This window comes from Ptychodera flava, chromosome 14 (assembly GCF_041260155.1).
Source record: "Ptychodera flava strain L36383 chromosome 14, AS_Pfla_20210202, whole genome shotgun sequence".
NCBI classification, from domain to species: domain Eukaryota; kingdom Metazoa; phylum Hemichordata; class Enteropneusta; family Ptychoderidae; genus Ptychodera; species Ptychodera flava.
The window spans coordinates 29,808,247-29,831,331 of record NC_091941.1 but is presented as its reverse complement, the minus strand read 5'-3'; the positions used below and the strand labels follow the sequence as shown (position 1 = coordinate 29,831,331).

The 23,085-nt window shown below is 39.0% G+C and overlaps 1 protein-coding gene across 11 annotated transcripts in view; it reads left to right on the top strand.

Annotated features, from left to right (window-relative positions):
* Positions 1 to 23,085, top strand: part of LOC139150104 (neurogenic locus notch homolog protein 1-like) — a 56,969-nt gene that overhangs the window by 26,192 nt on the left and 7,692 nt on the right. For 7 of the 11 annotated variants that reach the window (XM_070722270.1, XM_070722264.1, XM_070722269.1 and 4 more), the window contains 29 exons: positions 443 to 565; positions 1,487 to 1,609; positions 2,044 to 2,214; positions 2,710 to 2,832; positions 3,767 to 3,892; positions 4,166 to 4,291; positions 4,938 to 5,063; positions 5,347 to 5,469; positions 6,011 to 6,136; positions 7,114 to 7,239; positions 7,763 to 7,885; positions 8,410 to 8,535; positions 9,125 to 9,250; positions 9,619 to 9,741; positions 10,183 to 10,353; positions 11,410 to 11,538; positions 12,118 to 12,237; positions 12,597 to 12,761; positions 13,266 to 13,382; positions 15,416 to 15,586; positions 15,822 to 15,989; positions 17,283 to 17,396; positions 19,587 to 19,700; positions 20,687 to 20,833; positions 21,383 to 21,502; positions 21,815 to 21,913; positions 22,186 to 22,305; positions 22,590 to 22,895; positions 23,043 to 23,085. The exon at positions 23,043 to 23,085 is cut by the window's right edge and continues 33 nt beyond it. In XM_070722270.1, the coding sequence (XP_070578371.1) occupies positions 443 to 565; positions 1,487 to 1,609; positions 2,044 to 2,214; positions 2,710 to 2,832; positions 3,767 to 3,892; positions 4,166 to 4,291; positions 4,938 to 5,063; positions 5,347 to 5,469; positions 6,011 to 6,136; positions 7,114 to 7,239; positions 7,763 to 7,885; positions 8,410 to 8,535; positions 9,125 to 9,250; positions 9,619 to 9,741; positions 10,183 to 10,353; positions 11,410 to 11,538; positions 12,118 to 12,237; positions 12,597 to 12,761; positions 13,266 to 13,382; positions 15,416 to 15,586; positions 15,822 to 15,989; positions 17,283 to 17,396; positions 19,587 to 19,700; positions 20,687 to 20,833; positions 21,383 to 21,502; positions 21,815 to 21,913; positions 22,186 to 22,305; positions 22,590 to 22,895; positions 23,043 to 23,085 (3,895 nt within the window). The remainder of the gene's footprint in view (positions 1 to 442; positions 566 to 1,486; positions 1,610 to 2,043; positions 2,215 to 2,709; positions 2,833 to 3,766; positions 3,893 to 4,165; positions 4,292 to 4,937; positions 5,064 to 5,346; positions 5,470 to 6,010; positions 6,137 to 7,113; positions 7,240 to 7,762; positions 7,886 to 8,409; positions 8,536 to 9,124; positions 9,251 to 9,618; positions 9,742 to 10,182; positions 10,354 to 11,409; positions 11,539 to 12,117; positions 12,238 to 12,596; positions 12,762 to 13,265; positions 13,383 to 15,415; positions 15,587 to 15,821; positions 15,990 to 17,282; positions 17,397 to 19,586; positions 19,701 to 20,686; positions 20,834 to 21,382; positions 21,503 to 21,814; positions 21,914 to 22,185; positions 22,306 to 22,589; positions 22,896 to 23,042) is intronic. The other 4 variants (XM_070722263.1, XM_070722271.1, XM_070722272.1 and 1 more) reach the window with 4 other exon arrangements.

Below are 23,085 nucleotides of genomic sequence, written 5' to 3'. Positions count from 1 at the left end.
CATCCGTCGATGTTTTATTGAAAACAATCTTCACTGAGTATCAGTCCAATCATGGCAAGCAAAACATTGAACTCGCCAAGTTTACAATGCGAGATTCTTCAGTAAAGAGTCGACATATATCTTAGACGATACACAGACAAAGCCTAACATGAAATCATAATCTGGCTTTAAGTATATGAAAGTCGACTATATGTGATGGCTCGTCGGCAGCTTTGGGCCTATTTACGTCTTCTGACCTGCTGACAATGACGAAAGTTATGATATCACTTTTTGATTTACGAACATATCGGCAAAGCCTCCGTTTGTGGCATAACAACACGCGCAAAGTGTGCGTGGATGTCATAAGGTCGTCGATTTCAAATCCACAGAGTGACGGTCGGACTTCACTTGTACATGCAGTTTCGTTTCGTCGTTTGACCAATTGTAATTGATGTCTATACAGATAACACCCAGTGTACCTACAACTATTGTATGAACGGTGGAACTTGCATGATGTCATCGAATGGAATGAAAATCTGCCATTGCAATCCCAACTTTACCGGAACTATGTGTGAAACTCGTATAGGTAAGACGTTCATGAAAATATTGATAAACTTTGTACGTGTACCCATTTTTGGGTCGCCAATAAAAAGAAGGAACTTATTTGCGCCAAATTGGTATTTGCAAATCCATGGTTTATTCTTGACGTAGAGTCGTGCTGACACACGCTCTATCACTTACAATATCGACCTGTAATTATATGAAGTGAACTAGTCAAAATCTCGTGGTATACCGTGGCTTGGTGTGCACGTGATTTATTGCTGTTACATCATAACAGTATATTGAAATTCTGGCTTGGAAAGTCAAAAACGGAGGTTTTTCTCAAGCTGAGCGCTCGCGCGAATGCCAGCCATGGTATATCACCAATATACCACGGTTCTTCTCGCGTCTCGACCAATCAGATCGCTGTATTTGCGCAATCAATATACTGTTATTATATAATTCCCTATGATTGTGCGTGTGTCTTTTGAACGGTGTATTAGAAATAATAAATTGAAAAGGTGAATGGACAAAGCATTAATACGCCAGGCTTCGTGACTGGAACCTCGTATTGCATGTCCTTGTTCTGTCTTCTTCAGAGCAATTGACGTGTGATGAAAACAACCCGTGTATGATTTTAGAAAAGCACGATGGGTACAGATAACCGAAAATGTTGCACCAAACGTTCCTCTTTTTCTTGAAGTTGTTTTATAAAATTTACGGAAGCTTTCAACATCGTGCTGTAATTTATTGATTTTGCCTGGTTTCCACTTCACGAACAACTTTTGGAAGAATTGTGTATTTTATAGAACTGCAAGTGTGAGGAGTGGGCGATAGATGTATCACTGGCATAATGTCATTTGTTTGGTGTCCACATACTGCGATGACTTTACGCGCATCAATTGGACTTGTACTTGTGTATATGCAGTTTTGTTTCGTCATTTGACCAATTATCACTTCTGTACAGATAACAATCAGTGTACCTACAACCATTGTATGAACGGTGGAACCTGCATGATGTCATCGAATGGAATGTCCGTTTGTCATTGCAATCCCAACTTTACCGGAACTGTGTGTGAAACCCCCATAGGTAAGACGTTCATGAAACGCTTCTAGCAATCCCTAAAAAGTGTCGACGTCCCAGCCTCTATAAATGAATTTATATTTGTACAAGCTCAAAGTTTAGCATAGTCATATGCATTGTCATGTTGCGATTATTCCTTTCTCCTCCTACTTAGCATTCTAATATTACTCGTGGAGAGAGAGAGAGAGAGAGAGAGAGAGAGAGAGAGAGAGAGAGAGAGAGGAGAGAGAGAGAGAGGAGAGAGAGAGAGAGAGAGAGATGTGATAAGTTTCATTGTCTTCCATTCTCATTTCGATGCGATTTTTATGTATAAATATCGATAACATTCACGCCACAACAAAATCTTAAATCGACAGAAATTGCCTGCCAGTCTCGTCTCGATATAAACCCTTGACTATTGTCTTTCTGAATCCGAAAGAAATTATTTCCTTTGTCTCCAGGCGAAAAGCCCGGCATGTGTCCACCAATGTCAGAACCATATGATCACTACGGTGGAATGACAGACCCTAACAGAGAGTGTCCACAAGTGTGTACAAATGACTACGAGTGCCAAGGAAGTGATAAATGCTGTTCTTCACACCAGTGTGGAATGACCTGTACAAGAGTTGAAGGTAAATTTTAGTAACGGTTAAATGACGCACAAACGATGTATTGTATGGGTGCACTTGTCAAACATTTAGTCTGCGCGTTTCCACATAACCGCTGAAACATAATTCTCACACTATTAGGAATAGACATCAAATCAGGTCCAATAATCGTTATCATTCAAGGTAACTAAGAAAGTTACCAGGTCCAAGGAACATTTTGAAAATGACAAAGGCAATGGGGTCATCTTGAACCACAAAGTAGTGGTGGTACCAGGTGTCCGGAATGGGTAAGCGTACCCTGCCAGCTAGGCCGTGAAGTTAGGCCGTGTGAGTATGCTTTACAGAAACAGATCCCGTTAAAGGGGTATGTGCATAGTTAGTCGAGTTGTGAGCACATGACGGATGCACAAGACCCGCGTTTTACTTTTTTCATTCCATTTTAATTCTCACTTGCATTGTTCGCAGTTTGTGTATCAATATTCAGAACATTCACGCGATAAAAAATTCTTAAATCGACAGAAATTGCCTGCCAGTCTCGTCCCTGCATGAATGGTGGAACGTGCATCGCATCCCAATATGGCGGGACGTACACATGTCAGTGTCCAAATAGTTACCATGGTGACAACTGTCAGAATTTCATTGGTATGCAATATATACTTCTTAATGATATAATGTACATAGAAAAATGACGGTTGCTTATTGTAAGTCGATTTCCGATTGGAAAAAGCCACTTGAACAATGATCCAGTTCCATGTGTTTTAATATTTAAGGTAGTTTGCAACTCAAAACTGAAAGACGTACACTTTTGCTCAAATCTTCGTCGAAGAAATTTTCTACTATTCTCTTTCAAGATCAAGAAAAAAAACCGGGGGCACAGTGCTAAGCCTGGTACCAGAGAAACAAATTACCTTAAATCTACCGATATTTTAAATTCAAAAAGGGAGACGTCCTTTTATTAACTCTATGTGGAAAATATATATATTAGTAAAAGTTACTATTTTGACAAAAATAGACGGTAAAATCTTTGTTTATATTTTAACTTCAAGTTGAGTCCACACAAGTGCTTATAGATCACAAAAAATGCTAAAATTTGAGAGTCTGAACATCTGTCCCCGGGGCGCATTGTACCTTGATGGTTGCTTTAAAGGGAGCCAATTCGAACGTTCAGCCATTATTGTTCACTGAAACTTTGTACTGAATCAAGACAATACACCTCGACTATCCGTCGGTGTTTTCTCTTATCATTGCAATAATGTTGCACAAAAATAATCATATTTGTTCTCGCGCTTCAGAATAAGCCAACCAAACGCTTATACATCATAAAAGTATTGTTCAAATTTGAGAGTCCGAACATATGTCCCCGAGGCGCATTCTGCTTTAAACTTCATGATAGTTTCGTTTGTTCATGTTTTATTAAAGGAGCAAGTTTTACCATGACTTTTCCTGTACACCGTATCAAGACATTACATAGAAAATATCCTTTTCTACCATAATTGCAATCTTGTCATTGTTGTTACACTGTACATCTTATAGCTATACATGCAAACTATAAAACTGGTGTTTGGTCTTTCTATAGGCCACTACGATTGTGACGATAATAATCCGTGTATGAACGGCGGAACGTGTATGAGATCAGCCACGGGAATGACCTTCTGTATGTGTAGTCCTGGATTTACTGGAAACCGTTGTGACATTGGACAAGGTAAGGAAAGATTTCAAAGACTTGAACTCATTCAGAAACGATGCAAATATGTTAACGGACATCAGTGACCTATTCACAGGAACTTTCAAAGTTTGATTCATGTGGTCGGAGTACAATATCAAGAAACCAGTCTTCATTGATTATGATGTGGCGGAGAAAGAATATGTGTCACTAAAAAGACGTATTCTATAGAGTGACAGCATTCAACAGTATACCTTTCAGCTTTTTCAGTACTAGTCATATCATATAATACTTTCGCTTTACCCTAAAAAGGCAACCCATGTTACCCAAGCCCGTGTAGAAATGGCGGATCTTGCCAAACGTCGACAGTGGCTGGACAAACATTCCACTGCACATGCCCAGACGGCTTCACTGGACAATACTGCGAAGGAACTGTTGGTGAGCAACACTCTTCAGATGACTTTACGTCCAGAGTTTGCTTAGGATTTGTATTTTTTCTGCCTATAATTATTGACAGCAAAATATTATGTACTTCACATATTAGCATAATCTATATACAGAAAAGAAACTTGAAAGCACCCAAAATTTCTGAAAGAATTTCATTGAATATAATTAAATATTATTACACTTCTGCTTTCGTTAGCTATGGTGATTTCTTCGTACTGTAAATTTTATTTCCAGTGGACGGGGAGTCCAATAATTGTGACATGTAGTCCAGTAACTTTGATTGTTACTGGGAGTTAACACAAGGAGTAAAAAATCGCGGATCACCACGCAAAGTTTGTACCAGAGAAACGATTAAATATTGGAAATTCAAAATGGCCGACATCTCTGTATCAATTTGATTGATCAAAATAAGCCACTTCAGTAAACACAAATGACAATTATGATAATATTAGCCCATCGATATTTCTGCAACGTGATTGCGTTTCACTTCGGAATGATTATTCGTGGTTTTGTAATAAATACTTCACTTTGTTATCGAAAATACCCTTGAAAGATTATTTGCCACTAGTAAAGCTTGCAAGTTTGCTTGACAACAAGACAAAGAAACTTAAATGCCCGTATTTTCATTTTGTTGAAGAAACCCATTGCTATTACAATCCTTGTATGAATGGTGGTACCTGTATGATGCGACAAGATCAAGTAAACCCAGTGTACTGTGTTTGTGCCCCTGGCTTCTCTGGTCAATATTGTCAAGAGCATCTGGGTGAGTAGTTGTAATATTGTGCCAGGAGTCGAAGAAAGAAAGGCAAACTTTTTCACTTTTGAGAGTTTCTAACGGCAGACAGAAGATGCGTTTTCACCAGTGACTTATTTTAAATTATTGCAAACGTTTCGACTACAATGCGAAACAAAGTCAACGATGAAGTCTGTTGGTTATATTATCAAAAGTATCAGAACAGAAATATTTCTCACTTTGTCTCTTCGATTCGTTATTTATGTGACAATACCCAGAACATTCACGCCACAACAAAATCTTAAATCGACAGAAATTGCCTGCCAGTCTCGTCCCTGCATGAATGGTGGAACGTGCATCGCATCCCAGTATGACGGGACGTACACATGTCAGTGTCCAAATAGTTACCATGGTGACAACTGTCAGAATTTCATTGGTATGCAATTTATACTTCTTAATGATATAATGTACATAGAAAAATTTAAATGACGACTGGTTATTGTAAATCGATTTCCGATTGGAAATAAAAACTTGAATTGTGATGCGGGTCACCGCGCAGAGTTTGGTAACAGAGATACAAATCACCGTAAATATTTTAAATTCAAAATTGCCAACTTCTCTGTATTAACGTGATTGGGCAAAATAAAATTTACCTTTTTCACAAAAACAAAGTCATATTGTTCTCGCGCTTTAAAATGAGCCACCCAAGCGCTTATACATCAGAAAAGTATTGTTCAAATTTGAGAGTCCGAACATATGTCCCCGAGGCACATTCTGCTTTAACAGCATGGTAGTTTCGTCTGTTCATGTTTTATTAAAGGATCAAGTTTTACCATGACGTGTGCTGTACACCGTATCAAGACATTACATGGAAAATATCCTTTTCTACGATAATTGCAGTCTTGTCATTGTTGTTACACTGCACACCTTATAGCTATACATGCAAACTATAAAACTGGTGTTTGGTCTTTCTATAGGCCACTACGATTGTGACGATAATAATCCGTGTATGAACGGCGGAACGTGTATGAGATCAGCCTCGGGAATGACCTTCTGTATGTGTAGTCCTGGATTTTCTGGGAATCGTTGTGACATTGGACAAGGTGAGGAAAGATTTGAATTATTTTATTCAGAAACGATGCACAGACATGTTATTGTTCGTCACGCCTTTTTCATGTGTCATCGTGAGTCATGACAATGGCCGTTCCGGAGGTACTGGAAACTTTTCACAGGAATTTCAAAATGTGATGAATGTGGCCGATTCAAAAAAATTAAGGAACTATAGTCTAAGCCATATATATCGACTGAACCAATAGGACAGCAATTTAACGGTATAGCTGTGAGCTTTTCTATCCTGACATATGATACTTTCGCTTTTCTCTAAAAGGCAACCCATGTGAGCGAAACCCGTGTAGAAATGGCGGATCGCTTTTTTTGTATTAAACACACACTTGCTGAGGCCGAGTACATGCAGCCCGATTTATGAATCCGTCCTATATGTTATTCTGATACCGGCCTACTAAAAATTAAAGGTTTAGTTTCCTCTCAAAATCCACATGTCCTTCATTTAATTTTACGCAAATTGAGACAACAAAATGACATAAAGAAAACTACTTGAAACTCTTCGTTGAATTATACTTTCAACTGAGTTGATATCGAATTATTCTTATGTCGAAAAAAGACAAATTTTAAGCATCATTGAGTTTTGATTTTCTGTTATCTATAAAACATTCAACATCGGAGAGTGACTTGAATGCGAATCCCGCTGTGTCATACGTAACTCCCTGTGCTTTGTGAATAACCTTATATTATACTTTAGTATAATCCATACACTGCCATTTGCAAAGAAGATGCTGAGAGATATGTTGGTAGAGCCGAATTCCTTAAAGACATACAATTAGGCTGCAAATAACCATTTACATCCCGAAAGTCAGCCGGCGAACATGTAGCTGCTGTGAGGTGGCCTAGGTCCAGTTGTTTGAGCTCTTGTTGGATACCGTATTGTCGGTTTATCACAGTAAACTCAGTAGTAACATGTCTTATGCATTAATCATGTCATGTTTTTATTTTTCCACACAAGGAAACCCGTGTGACCAACGGCCGTGTATGAACGGCGGATCATGCCAGATGTCAACGACGGCTGGACAAATGTTTCACTGTGTGTGCCCAGGAGGCTACACTGGACAGTACTGTGAAGACACGACTGGTTAGCAACACCGTACACATAATGTTATATTCAAAGTTTTCCCTGCTCATAATCATATGCAACGTATCGTTTGTTTTCATTATCAATCATGCATATACTCCAGGGAAATTGTGAACTTATGAAAAGCCAATCGCGTACAATCTGGTCCATGTGATCAGTTATGCTGGTCCTCGGTGTAGTGTAAAATGAACCGACAGCCATTCATACGATAATCCTTGAATCGCAGCCATAGGTCGTATATTTACATATTTAGGAAACGCATTTTAGCAAACATGATATCAAACAAACAAACAAACAAACAAACAAACACGCTGGTCAGATTCACAAAAACAAGGCCATCTAGGTTCTTAATCGAGTCGTGATAGCAGTCTAAAAGAATAAATTCTTCTCAAGCCTGTTACTCTGCCTGTACACAATAATAAGTAAAAAGCACAGTCTAAGGGATTTTATAAACGTATGAACGGAGGTCTTATTAAGTGGTTACCGACTACAAGCCCTCTAAATTCTTTGTAACGTTGTTCAGGTGAAGGATCCTGTTACCCTAACAGATGTCAGAACGGTGGAAGCTGTGTCATGTTGCAAGGTGGATCATCGCATTGCAACTGTGGAGAAGGATACTTCGGCTCACATTGTCAATACGCAATAGGTACGTATGTATAGCAAGTATTGCTTGTACTTTAGGTAAAGATGCATACTTTCATGGGTAATAAAATCTCGCGTGTATTTCTCCTATTTTCACCGGTCCCTAGACTCCCCCGCAGTCGCCTGGCTTTTCTCGGCAGTTACTGGCTGGGCCAAGGCGTTGAGCCCACGATCTACGCAACGGCCAACTATGTCGCGTCAGTCTGCCGAAGTTTAGTTCTTTGTTATTTAATATGCTCACAGACTTGGAGCAAGTCTAACCGGTCCCCTAAGTGAAACGACGGGAATTGAAGTAGAATCATGAACCTCGCCAGAAGATTTTCAATAGAAAAGCGCTGACTCCGAGTATCCATTTATTTTGAGATCTGATTAAATTCTATTCAGACCTAGTTTGGAATACGCCAATCTACTGAATATCATTTGATTCGATACGAATTTCGTCCTACCTGTGACTTTGTAATACATTGAGCCGAGTGTAATTTTACACCAGATAGCCGTAACACGTGTGTCGTATCTCTGTGTTTTCAGAAGGAAATATGTGTGATTCCAATCCGTGTATGAACGGTGGAACCTGTCAGAGTACAGTTGAACCGATGGGAACTCACTGTATTTGTCCACATGGATTTTCTGGGCTCCGTTGTGAACAGAGTACCGGTGAGTAAAACAACCACAAATTACCTTTGCAGTAAGATTGGTTAGCGATATCTTTAATCGGAATCCAAATTTAGTATACAAATTGGCGACTTAGAACAGAACAAAAACCAAAATTACTGTAAGGATGGTGTGTACAGGCATGCCTTTTTAGCTCCATGGTACAGGTTATAGGTATGTGGTCAAGAGGCATTTCAAACTCTGAGCTAAGTTAGAGACATCACACTTGTGTGGCTTGTGTCACTTATTAATAGAACTATACGATGTTCCATGAAGTCACACCGTAGAAGAACAATTCTGGCAACGTCTTGATCTAGTGCGTCATGTGTACTCAATATCATCAGTTATCATCTAGTAAGCCACTTGAAGAAACGCAAATGGCAATTATGATAAACCTATCGATATTTCTGTAACGTGATCGCGTTTCACTTCGAAATAAATACTCGAGGTTTTGCAGTAAATATTTCACTTTGTCTTCTGACAAATACCCTTGAAAGGTTTTTTGCCACTGTAAAGCCAACACGTTTGCTGGACTACAATTCAAAGAAACTTAAACATCCTTAAATCCCCGCATTTTTCATCTTTCTTGAAGAAACCCCATGCAATTACAATCCTTGTATGAATGGCGGTACCTGTATCATGCAACAAGATCAAGTAAACTCATTATACTGTGTTTGTGCCCATGGCTTCTCTGGTCAATATTGTCAAGAGCATCTTGGTGAGTAGCAGTAATACTGTGCCAGGAGTCGAACAGAGAAAGGCAAACTTTTTGCAACTTTTAAGTGTACCGCAAAGTTTCTAACTGCAGACAGAAGATGTGTTTTCATCAGTGACTTATTTTAAATTATTGCAAATCATAAGACGATACCCGGCATATTGAACAGTTACAAAATGTACAGTATAAATGGGTCATGTCTTTCATGAGATTAAACAAAACGCAAAGTGTTGGAATAGATTTTCCTAGAAAAAAAGGTGAACTAACCAACCTGAAAAATATTTACCACTTCAAAAGTGTGCGGCCCCGTCCCCTCTGTAAGTAGGAGTATATCTATATACAGTATAAGTAAAAAAGGAGTTTTTGCACAGGAAACCAGTGTACTTACGGCCGTTGCATGAACGGTGGAACCTGTATGACGTCATCATCGACAGGGACGACCATTTGTGTCTGTAGTTCTGGATTTACCGGGGAAATGTGTGAGACACGTCTTGGTAAGACTTATAGCTGTGAATCGCTATCAGCCTCGAAACTAACAACGCGGTATACCATGGTATTATACTAACCAGAATAGATCGCTATATCAGCGTCGGATTTAAAACGACGCTGTATAACATGGTACTGACCAGGCTCCCTCTACGTTTCGACCACAATGCGACACAAAATCAATGATGAAGTCTGTGGGTTATATTATCAAAAGTTTCAGAACAGAAATATTTCTCATTTTATCGTACAGACGCACTTTAACATTATGCATTTGATTCACTAACACCTATATGCTTTGATATCCTTGAACTAAATCTGGCCAAGCATCGATTCTCGTACAGACAAGCTTCAACTTAGACTAATCACAGTTTCCATGACCGAGGTACGATATAAACCCTTGACTATTGTGTCTTTCTGAATCCGAAAGAAATGCTTCCATTTGTCTCCAGGCGGAAAGCCCGGCATGTGCCCGCCAATGTCAGAACCATATGATCACTACGGTGGAATGACAGACCCTAACAGAGAGTGTCCACAAATGTGTACAAATGACTACGAGTGCCAAGGAAGTGATAAATGCTGTTCTACACAACAGTGTGGAATGACCTGTACAAGAATTGAAGGTAAATCTACATTTTTTAGTTTTTAATCGTGTCAAAGGCTATTTATGAAAATAGCAGGGGCTTCTCACCCTGATCGAGACGTAAGTTGACATGATAAAACGGTTATGATGCTTTTATGACCATGTTTTGGATTTTTGCATTCTTTACAGTAACTTTGAGCAACATACCGACAACTTCTCTACAGGGAAATCGAGCAGCGAGGTTGTTCATTTCTGTCCATACCATAGACTTTTCATGAAAATATATTCCCTACTGAGGGACTGGACAGAAATTACAGGAGGGGAGGTCCGGTTTTTTTTTTCAAAATGACGCTGCTCAAAAAATAGTGACATAAGCTTATAGTTTCTCATTTGACCTTTGAACTTTCAACAAATAAGCTTTTTATAATCACTTTTATGCAAGGTTTCAAGTAAGTCTATAAAAAGATCACATTTCACACTAAATAATTCTATAAACTACGTGAAGTACAATTGGCTATTCAAAATCAAAATAAAAGCTGCAATGTTTACCTTCATTTTACCCTATGGCGATCGCAATAGCATCCTAGCTTGACCAAACATTTACAGTTGACAACACGTCATTCACATTCATCGACTCGTACAAAAGTAAGAAAATTCTTGATCTTTCAAATGTTGAAAACTTTCCTTTCTCAGAACCTGAAGATGCATGTCAATCTAGCCCCTGTATGAATGGAGGGACGTGCTATAAATCACATGGTGCCTATGCATACTTTTGTCATTGCCCGACTGGTTTTTACGGACAAAACTGTCAATATTACTCCGCCATTGATCTCAGTGTTCTACCTTTTCCCTAAAAATATTTACCTTTGAAAATCGACGGGAGCTCAGTTTTGAACGATTTCACAAGATACTTTAAACTTGTTATTCACTTGTGCATCATAAAATGAGCTTGACTGAGTACATGGATATCGATAAAAAACATTACTCATGTGACAGATTTAAAGTACTAATACGAATTAAAACCCGTCGTTTGTTAATTCATTCATTCATTCATTCATTCATTCATCCATCCATCCATCCATCCATCCATTCGTAGGTGAAAACCAGTGCGATAGCAATCCGTGTATGAACGGCGGAAGTTGCATGATGCCTACGCATCCGAATGCTGTCTTTTACTGCATTTGTGCCACTGGATACACTGGTCCGACCTGTGGCGAGATGATAGGTGAGAATCCGTCAGATTCTTTTTAGTAAATCATTCCGGGGCCAAGACAAGAAACGAATCTCACCTGTATGCCTGTAAATGGTTTCAATATTTTGTGGGAAGTGCAGAATTTGAACATGTCTTAGCTTTAGTACTTCAGTTTCCAAAGTTAACCATCGGTAACTAAATATCAAACCTTTAGATTTTTAGTTCAAGGTCCTATAAATGTCTTTAACCACTTCTTCCGCGCTTGTCTATGGAATCTCGCGATGCTTTTGCCGACAACATGAAGGTAAAAATGTCCGCATCATGTATCACAAGCTAAAGTAACCGGCAGGGGATTCGTTGTACATGAAAAAGCGTAAAAGTCTTTGACCCATCTGCTCTTAATGTAAGATGGTAAATTAGAGATATAACAAGTGGTTCGATAGTTTGACTTCAAGATAACAAGATCTTATGTCGTGTTTTGGCACAAAAGGCAACATAACAAGTAATTTTAAGATGCCGGTGGGTACGAGAATTCTGTGTGTTGTGGTATTTCTGTGTTGTTGTGTTAGTCGTTTTAAGTATTATAAACTTGTGTTCTTTCTTTGCCCTAAGATTCGGTTTGTGCGGAGAATCCTTGTCAAAATGGAGGTCTATGCTATGACCTTATGGGTTTGACGTACGGATGTATATGTCAGGCTGGATTTGGCGGTAAAAACTGCGAAATACATAAAGGTAGGTACACTTACGTAGCTCACCGGCACCAGGATAATAATACATTTCAAATCATTGTCTCGTTTTAGCTCTCGAAATATTCTAAATTTTATCACGGTTCGAATTCAAGCAATTTAAGTTGGATTCCCTGAAAGTATAGGGCTATAAAATGGTGGACCGCACTGTTGGTTTTACGATAAATTAACTTCACATTATACCTTTAGCGCTTTTATGATTAGGGGTCAAACTGAACGAAAGTAATTATTTTGTGATGATATTTTAGTGAGAGAAAACAAGATTTATGCGAACAAACTCTGTTTTTTCTGAGGCAGGTTTACTAAAATTGACAGTCAATGTTAATTATTCTGCTTTGTAAACAGATGATCACGAGTGTCCTGATGGAACTGAGATGGTGACTTGCACTTTAGATCCTTGCATTGTGGCGAAATGCCAGTCGAATCCAAGTGCACGATGTCGCCCCAACTTCTGCGGTAGCTGTAAGGCGGAGTTTTTCAGTGAAACTGGTGGCAGAGTCCAATGCGAAGGTAACTTATTAGTTAGGCAGTTTGTCTCATGCACAAGTTGAAAGACCAAGAGCCACGGGCGTCAGAAGTTACATATAAGCTTATTTGTTTGTTTGACAACGCGGAAAGTCACCGGTACACTGATGTGGATATTGGTAGACCATTTTCGTGCTTCCGTCGTGTACGTAATATCAGGGAATGACCTAAGGAAACCATGCAGTGTAGGACATAGTTGTTAGCAAAGTGATGTTACAGTGAATGAGTCAGAGTGTGAATATTTTAATCATGACCAAGTATTGTTCCTTTTGTTGTACACTGCGACACGAGTGACATAAAAGATTTGATGCTGTATATTGTAACCAGATTAGATTTTTGAGCGACTAGTTTAAATTTGCACGCAATTTATGATAATACACCCGTACTTGCGCCTGACGATGCCTACGCACTGCTGCAGTCACTGCGGGCAGTGCAATGATCATATCGTTGTGAATATAGAACAAGTCTTTTTTATTTCTCTACCTTTAGACCCATGCAACCCTAACCCGTGCCAGAATGGTGGTCAATGTGTAAACGTCAACGGGGCAAGTCACGTGTGTTACTGCCCACGGGGAGTCTACGGAACCGACTGTGAACAAAGCTTAAGTATGTCACGTTTTATGAGTTTAGTTTATCACTTTTGCTGAATATTGAACGTACATGTCAAGGGGAACGACAAGAGATTAGGTTTGTCACACACGTTGCAGTATTTCATCATCCAATTCACAGAATTTTTTTTTTGACTCATTATCTCGCTGCGATAGACGGTTTGCATGACATAAGGGGAGAACCATTTGATTTCTGGGGGGGTGGAGGATCTGGGGGAAAAAAATTTGTCGGCAGGTGAAGGACAGAAAAAAAATTTGATCCAACAATGGCTTGAGAAAAAAAAATTGTTCCAACAGACAGGAGAGAAAAAAAAATTTGTCGCCATGTGCTAAAATCACCAAAGTTTGGGACTGATTTTTAAAAAAACGCTGGAGGGCGGCCGCCTACGGCGGCACTAATATTTTCAATATTTTAGAGTGAATCCTGATGTAAAAAATCTGGCATATAAATAAACTTCAATACTACACAATGTTCAAAGTTTCATTGTGATGACAGTGTTTTAAATATGTTGCAATAAAGCATTGACACAGTCAGTATTAAAAGGGGAACCATTGGACTTGCTGTGATCTGTATCTACTGAAAATTTAAAACAACGACACGATTCAATGAACTACTTTTAAAAGCAAATATTATTCTCAAAATATATGTCTTTCCTTGCAATGAAAATACAATAACAAATAATGAAATACAAACACAACTTTTGTAAAACATGACTTCTTTCCTGAGAAGTTAACAGTACTGATTTATATAAAACACAGCTATAGTACTGACTTTCACAACTGTATGATCACTACACTTCTATACTAGTCACTATCAGCCTGGTTTAACCAGACGGCTGATCTGTTCAGTGGATGAACAGATCAGCCGTCTGGTTTAACCAGGCTACTATTACTCTACTGGAGACTATGGCAGTGGCTTCATGGATGACAGTAGGCAGATCCCATATCTTTTTGGTTCGGTACATGCAGGTACCTGCTGAGCACCTGTAAGAAAGGAAAATTGAAAGAAAGGAAAATTGTTATTTTTATTAAAAATTGTCTGCAGTAGTTTTGTGTTTGATTAAAAGGTTTCTCACTTTGGAGAAAGGGATAAAAGCGTTAATATTGGTGATTTGTATATGCATTTTTATATTACTCCTACATAAACAAAGTCATCACTCAAAATAATCTGCTGATATGACTACCTTTGTCTCCCCTTTCTTGTCTGTTGAATAAAGTGACAATGTCAGTTGAGTGGATGTCCTTTGTCATCTCTCTTCGGCACTTTGCCTTGACATGTGGATTGGTATTGAGTGATGCTGATATCGCAGCTCTTTTCTTCTTCTTTCTTTTTTCGTTAGCAGCTCTCCTGTTATGGCTGCTGGCTAGCTCCGTACAGTTCTTTGTATTTCTCATGCACAGCTGATATGGTGGCCATTTTTCATTTACCATTTGCACAACTGCCTTGACCTTGGCTTGTAGAGAGAGGTAGAAAACCATACTTCTTGGTATGACGCAGATTTCTTGTTGAGTTTTTCCACGTCTGCTACACAGCTTGAGTACAGCTGGTCAAGTTTGTCAGTCTGGTTTTTTACTAGTTATTTGTTGTACATAAAATTTTAATAGCAGAACCATGAACACAACAAGTTATTAAAACATCCGGTTGTGAACCAATAACGTGTATGTATAGCATATTGTATTAAAAATTGGCAAGCGAGAAAAAAAAATTTGCTTTGCCACTGCATACAGAAAAAATAATTTGATGCAGGACTGACAATAGAAAAAAAAATTTGCTGTCACAGTCATGGGAAAAAAAAATTTGTTGCCCCACCCATTTCCTCCATCCCCCCCCAGAAATCAAATGGTTCACCCCTAATATCAATTGAAACACTAGTGTATATACCGTATGTACATTACTCCACGTATCGTAATGGTCTTGGACAAGTCATTTCTTATACCTCTTTCCTTGCAAAACTTACGATATTTCGCATCGGTTTATTTATTGTCACCTTTTGTTCATTGGCTTAACAAATATACTTTCTGTGTTTGAAGCTTGCAGCAATGGACAGACTCCGTTACCCTGTGCTATAAATCCCTGTGAGCTTTCTGTGTGTCCTGCTAAGCCGGACGCAAGATGTCGCGTGAACGCCTGCGACAGAATGGGATTTACTAGCTGCTTCGCGGAGTTCTTTGACGAACAAGGGAGACCCGTCCAGTGTTATGGTAAGGGCTTATTTCATGTAAACGTACCGAGGCTAAAATAGCACATTGTAAAGACTTGAGTGTGAATAATTTTCATGGATATGATAACAATTTTAGAAATCGTTTCCGAATTCCCGCCAAATCGAATGCGTGTTTCATCAGTATGTATGTGCACGTTGGTACATGAGTCTCTTGTTGAGTTACAACTCGATTACAGTGATTTGTATGATTTGGAATTTTTGGTTTGTTTTCATAGCGATGCAATGTCCATACAATATGCTTCCAAGTCGATGTGCGGCCAATCCGTGTTTGTTGGCCAGCTGTCCCGCACACCCCGATGCAAGGTGTGTACCGAACGTTTGTGAACACGGAGAATGTATGGCAGAATACTTTGATTCCTACAACAGGAAAGTAGATTGTGAAGGTAAGACATTATCTTTCGTTTTTAAAAGCATGGGGTGCAAACCTATATTAGTAAATACCCATGTTTCCATATGCAGTATTAAAATGCTCATGCTCTGTGCTTGCAAAACGTTGAACGATATTCGTTTTAAATTAAACCTTCAGGTAAAAAAATAAGACATACTTTCGCTCGACCAGTCAAAATTATTCATTATTTCGGTACACTTCTTGCAAAGTAGAGAGCATTTCTTCGGGCTGATGTTTTTTGACTGAATGTACACTAATTTGTTTTTCAGTTAACGTTTGTCCTACCGGCTCACCCAAACTCAACGAAATGACAAACATGCCCATCGTCTGTGGCCACTCTCAAAACGACATGGAGTGTGCATTCAATCACCACTGTAGATTTACCAATAATTCTCGCAACGGCGTTTGCTGTCCAGGCTGCCCTTAAGGCCTGATACCCGTCAGCTGCTATGCTGATCCCTGCGAAGTCGCAGTGTGTCCCTCCCATCCCGCTGCCACTTGTGTCGCCAACTACTGCGGGGGATGTTTCGCATTTTTCTATGACACGACCCGAAAAAGAGTGCACTGTGAAGGTGGTATGTCTTTCACACTGTCTGTGCATAACCAGATGTCCAGAACTATTGTACATTGATTTATGTCAATCACTAATATCGAAGAGAGAACGGCAGTAAATCAAAAACTTCAGAGGCTAATTAGACTGTTATCAGCCATGATCACGATAAATGTTAATGAACCCGTGCTTTGCTCAGTCTGTTTTTTCATTTGTTGGTAAACCTTAATATTCAAGTGACAGAAGCAATATCTTTTGACGATTTTTCATGACTTTTATTCTGTACATTGATGATAGAAATGCCCAGCCTTCAGTTTGTCAACAAAGCATTATATGTATAAAGTGATGTGTAATATTGCTAATACATGAATCTTGGTCTGGACTGAAAATTCCAAAACTGTACATGTGAAACTTCCGAAAACTGTGACTGAATTATGCAATTAGTGGTTGGTATAGTGCATTTTATGCAATTATGAGCCCATGTCTTCATTCAAAAACACTCTGACCCAACCCTCCCATTGAGCATTTCAAAAACAAAGTGACCCCATCACCAAAGTCCTCAAAACAGGGTGACCCCCCTCCCTTGGATCTACCACCCCCGGCTGAAGAAACGGACCAGTTCCTGAGAGCGGAATTTTTTTTGCAAAGTTTAAGAATGATCAACTGACGGTGTTTGAAGGAATATTGTAATTCTATTCTGCCAGAAAGTGGTAAACATCAAACATCATTTATTTTCAGAACCAGTCTGTGGAACACCCAGTACAGGTCAATGTCAGAATGGAGGAACATGTAGAAATGGTGTTTGTGAATGTATGAACGGATACGTCGGGCGTCTGTGCCATGAGCGTCCTGGTAAGTTTATTGATGTGTGTACCTGCTGTATGTGTAGAGCATTGAATAATTAGGAATTGATAAATGAATGACTGACTTGTATAGGATAAAGCCCGGGTACAAGGGCTCTTCTGGTATATAAAGTCCAACCCAACGATAAAATGTCGGGGCCGCAGGCCGAGACATTTTATCGTAGGGTTGGACTTTATATACCAGAAGAGCCCGAGTACGAGGGTTTTATCCGACTTAAAAACTATTGCCTCTCACTGATCTATTTTCGTTTTCAATGTGTTTACGTCAACCGTCCCCTTTGTCAATGTAACATGTTTAGGATATGAATTAAAACTTTTATTTGTGAAATAGCCTTCCAATGTAATGGAACATCCTATAAATGCCCTAGGGCACATTATACACATATTGACTGGCCATGAGGGCAACAGCATACGTCTGTACCCCGAGGGACTGTGAGTCACCCCCAAAACAGACTGTTTCCCGAGGCCGTAGGCCGAGGGAAACAGTCTGTTTTTGGGGGTGACTCACAGGCCCGAGGGTTAAAGACGTATGCTGTTGCCCTAATGGCCAGTCAATATGTGTTTTGTAACACACCTCATCCGTAGTCATAAATAAGCACGTACCATACACAAAAGTTGTCGCATGATGTAATATGTTGGAGTGGTTCAGCAAGAAAAAGTTTTTGCCGACAGGGTCGCGATACTTCTGCAAAACGTTCAATGCAGCTTTGATTATCGTCTTCGTTCGTTTCGAGTCCTTGTTTGAAACCAGAGCATTCAGTTCTTCTTCAGAAAGTCATGAAAGTAGGATAAACCGAGAAATTTCTCGACTATCGTTTCGCTTGTCCGCAGACGGCATCTTTGTTTACATTCCAGTTCGCGCATGCGCCAATGTTCTTTTGACGTCAGCGGGCATCATTTTTCGGAACTGATGCCTGGCAGGCAACAGTTCCGACAAATGATGCCTGATGACGTCGTTTACGTGGATCAGCACAAAAGAACGCATCCCACGTGACTGTCAATTGGCGAATTAGAACACAGACTGCGGATGAGGTGTGTTACAATAGTTTATGTTTGTACCACAGCAGATTTTGTGTTGCAGCTGGTTTCCACTGTGTTACCAAATTTGAATATTAAAACGTACCAGATGTCTACAGAATATGACATGTTCACTTTTGATTGAACAGTACTTTACTACGGCGCTGTCATTCGTTTCTGGAATTTGGTGACCAAGGCTTTACGTGTAGATAAAACACCCTGAATTGAGCACACTGATTGGTCAATCAATAGTAGATAGTTTTTAAGTAGGAATAAATGCATGCCATTCTAAGCCCCTACCCGCAAGGTTGACAACTGAATTTCTTCGGCCTCTCAAAAGCATGTGTATCCTTGTGAACTGATGTTACGACAAATCAATCCTATGATTAAGATATATAAAACTGGAGATTACAGCTTTCGGCCATACAGCCCTTACCAAGTACAAAGTAATGATATATGTTACTTAAGTATATATATATATATATATATATATATATATATATATATATATATATATATATATATATATATATATATATATATATATATATATATATATATATATATATGTGTGTGTGTGTGTGTCTGTCTGTCTGTCTGTCTGTCTGTCTGTCTGTCTGTCTGTCTGTCTTGTTGACACCATCCTCACTTCCGATTATATATATATATATATATATATATATATATATATATATATATATATATATATATATATATATATATCTGTCTGTCTTGTTGACACCATCCTCACTTCCGATTATATTATATATATATATATATATATATATATATATATATATATATATATATATATATATATATATTTACTCGAAGTATACAGATGTCCTCGTGGGAAATTACAGTGCTCGATGCTAAAGCAGAGCGTCATAAATGATACAAATACAAATAGAATGGTACGTCCCGATTATACGTATATAAGACTGTCGAGCTAAGAATCCTTTCACTTCTTCTGTCTGATGATTGCAGGATGCATGAAACTTAAGTAACAGATATCATTACTTTGTACTTGAAGTAATTTTGTATTTTATATATATATATATATATATATATATATATATATATATATATATATATATATATATATATATATATATATATGCAAACAAATAATAATGATAATAATTTGAATCATTGGTTCCAGACCCAGATTGTGGCACATCTAACACAGATCAATGTCTTAATGGAGGAATATGCAGAAATGGTGTTTGTGAATGTGTGACTGGATTTGTCGGGCGACTCTGTCATGAACGTCTTGGTAAGTAGATAGATGGAATTCCGGTATGTCACTGCCCCATCGTCTGCCTAAATTGTCTCTTGATCAACTGTATTCAAACAAATCCTGATAATGGTGTAAACTTTACAAGCGGGACAATTTATTGACCAAACCCCTTAATTCCCTCAAGGAGCTACAGGTAATGGGGATCTGGCTTTGCATATGTGATCTGTACATGACCTGGTACCTCGATCCCCCGAAGATCTTGCAACCTATAACAATGTACCCCAACCGAATGAATGACTTGTGCTAGATGTGGTTCATTGATTCAATTGATGAGGTTTTCTTTGCGTCTCTACCCAGCAGACAAACCGAGACGGCGTCATATCAACGTTGATATTTTGGTCTAAATTAGGTCGCGACGTCGGGCAACGTATACCAAATATCACTATGACGTCAAATTGTGAAGTCATTAATGAAATTGTTGTATCTATACCTGGAGCATCCTACATCCATCCGCATCGTTTGACCACAAAATTACTTCCAGCCACACGAATTTAAGCTACGAAGTGGCCATTATTCATTGATCGTTTTGGTCAGTAAAACTAAGGACTGTTGATGGCACCTCAGAGATAAACATTCGGACTCCCAAATTTTTACGATTCTTCTCTGATCTATCGCTCATGGGGGCTCATTTTAAAGCTCTCGGAGTGAGAAAAAAAATTTCACTTCCCCAATAGAGTTAACTCAGGGATGACGACCATTTTGAATTTCAACTGTTTCTCGAGTACCAACATTTGTTTCATGAACCATGATTTTTATTCTTAATTTGGCAAGAGTATGGTTAAAAGTTTAATGTAAGAAAGTTTCAGAAAAAATTTCAGTCCTTCACTTTCGAGGCGCATACTACCGCGTATTACTTCCAGTGCAGCCTAAACTTCAACCAAACGCTACTGTAACAAGAAAGCAAATACTATTGGAATATTTGTTTAAAAACGTTGTAAGCGCTCTCTACTTTCAACTTTCAGACGACAGACAGAAACAGGGTATTTGTCCTTTCGTCCAGCCAATCGACTGCATGGGCTTCGGAGACGATGAATGTCATCAGGACTGGAGTTGTTCTGGTGACCTAAAGTGTTGTTCTAATGGATGTGTAAAGATGTGCACTTATCCAAGTATGTATTCATTGTGTGCAGTGCGTCTGTCACTCATTCCAGCGTCACAGGCTTCTTTTACAATGCAAGAGGATCAGAGCAATTTTCTGCTTTTCAAAAAAAAAGAAAGAAAAACTTCGAAGTAGAATGTGCCTCGGGAACAGACATTGAGACTGTAAAATGTTTGTAACACCTTTCTGCTCTACCGCTTTTAGAGGCTAATTTTGAAGCTCTTGAACTAAGGAAAGTTTTTTTTTCAGTCCTGGCTTTGTGACACTGAAAATGTTATTAACCCCTATAGTTAACACAGGGATGGCGGCCATTTTGAATTTCTAATATCGGTTCAGTTTTGAAACGCTTACTGCTTTAAAGTAAGGCAGCAAATTATGTAACTAAAGAAAAACACTAGGTGGTGAGGTTTGCAATGAACTTTTTTTTGAGATTTATCACCTTAGTGATACCTTAGACAACTTTCGATACTTTTTTGAGGCGATACCAATTTGAACGTCGGAAATGACAATCTATTGACTTTCAAGATTTGTAACATTCCCTCCCCACCCCACGTTACAGTGCTGGAACCGGATTGTGGCACGGAGCTGACAGGACAGTGTCAGAACGGAGGAACGTGCTTAAATGGTGCCTGTATTTGTACCGTATATTTTGAAGGAAGGCTATGTGGGGATCGTAAATGTAAGTAACCGTTTTCACTACGAGATCTTTCGTGTGTTTTCCAGGATTAATACCCTTGAAAGTGAAAACAACGATTGACAAGTCAATCTACAATGTTCAGTCACAAACCTTTATACGCAACATATGTACTTATTTTGAAGTACTCACCACAAGGGAGGCTTTCATTCGTTTTTGAGTCTAAGCGACTCAGTAAAGGCCCACAAATGCATTAAAGTGTCGATATTGATCTTCTTTGATACTTCTCTTTCAAATGAATGGAAGACATGATGCACTATAAAACTTGAATGTAAAGTCGTTTTTTTCACTCACCAGCTTGTGAAGCTATTGGGTGTCTGAATGGCGGTGTTTGTAGAAATGGAGAATGCGATTGTCCATCTGGTTTCACTGGATGGTTATGCGAGGAAAGTGTCGGTGAGTACATATCAGCCACTGTATTCTGTGTGACGCATTTCAGGGAAGGAAAATTTGGACCGTGTCGGAGATATGACCTTGACAAACATCAATATCCAGGTTCAAATCTCGCATGTAAAATGAAAGTTCAATTTTAAAGTGTCGTATTTCTGACGTCTGTCGTTATTTCTTTACAAACCATTCTTATACTATATATATTAGCGTGGCCAATACTTATGAATACCTCAATATCCTCATCAATACAATATTTTTGAATATTTAATAAAAACCAGCTCCAGAACCAGACTGTGGAATGGGCAATGCAGATCAGTGCCAGAACGGGGGGATGTGCGTGTACGGTCGTTGCGTTTGCGAACAAGGTTTTGTAGGAAGACACTGCGAAGAAAGTACATGTAAGTCAAAACAGATATTTTAGAAGTCAGTCAAAACGACCAGCTTTATTAGTCGTATAAACTGACAAAGAACGCGAATAAAGAACACAAAAATATATGCTCGTCGCCTTTCTATTAAATGTTAATAGGTGTATCATTTGCAAGAGTTTCCGTCATCTCTTTTATCTGCTGAAACCGACTCATTTTGTACATGTCATGTTTTCATTTGTTTGCACTAATATTCTGAGGATATATCCATTAAGGAGTTGCTTGCGTTCACCCAAAGAATCCCCTCTCCTCCGCAGTCAACCCGTGTCAGCATGGCCGGCCTGCTGTTGCATACGATGGAACCGAACTGTTCTGCGGCCGTGGTCCCAACACGGCCACTTGTCCAGATGGGCATTACTGCAACATCGCCCCGAATGACCAATATGCCGTCTGCTGTCCCGAAGAAACACCGTCTTGTCCCGACGACATGCCATTGGCTGAGTGTGAGCGCAATCCCTGTGAATTCAGCACCTGTGAGCAACATCCCGAGGCGGAGTGCAGGGCAAATAGATGCGGTGGCTGCCATGCTGTTTTCTACGATGAACAAGATATGATGGTAGAATGTACGAGAAGTATAATGCTCCTGCATGCAAATCAGTTTTTTTGTTGTTTTCTCTTGGAAGACACCGAGACAATTCAGAAACAAAAGAAAAATTTTGTGTCCATTGAATATGCATATTTCAAACTACAATTTATTTTTGTCTACATAGGTAAGGACTCGTGTGACTATGGCGGTGAAAGATACCGACATGG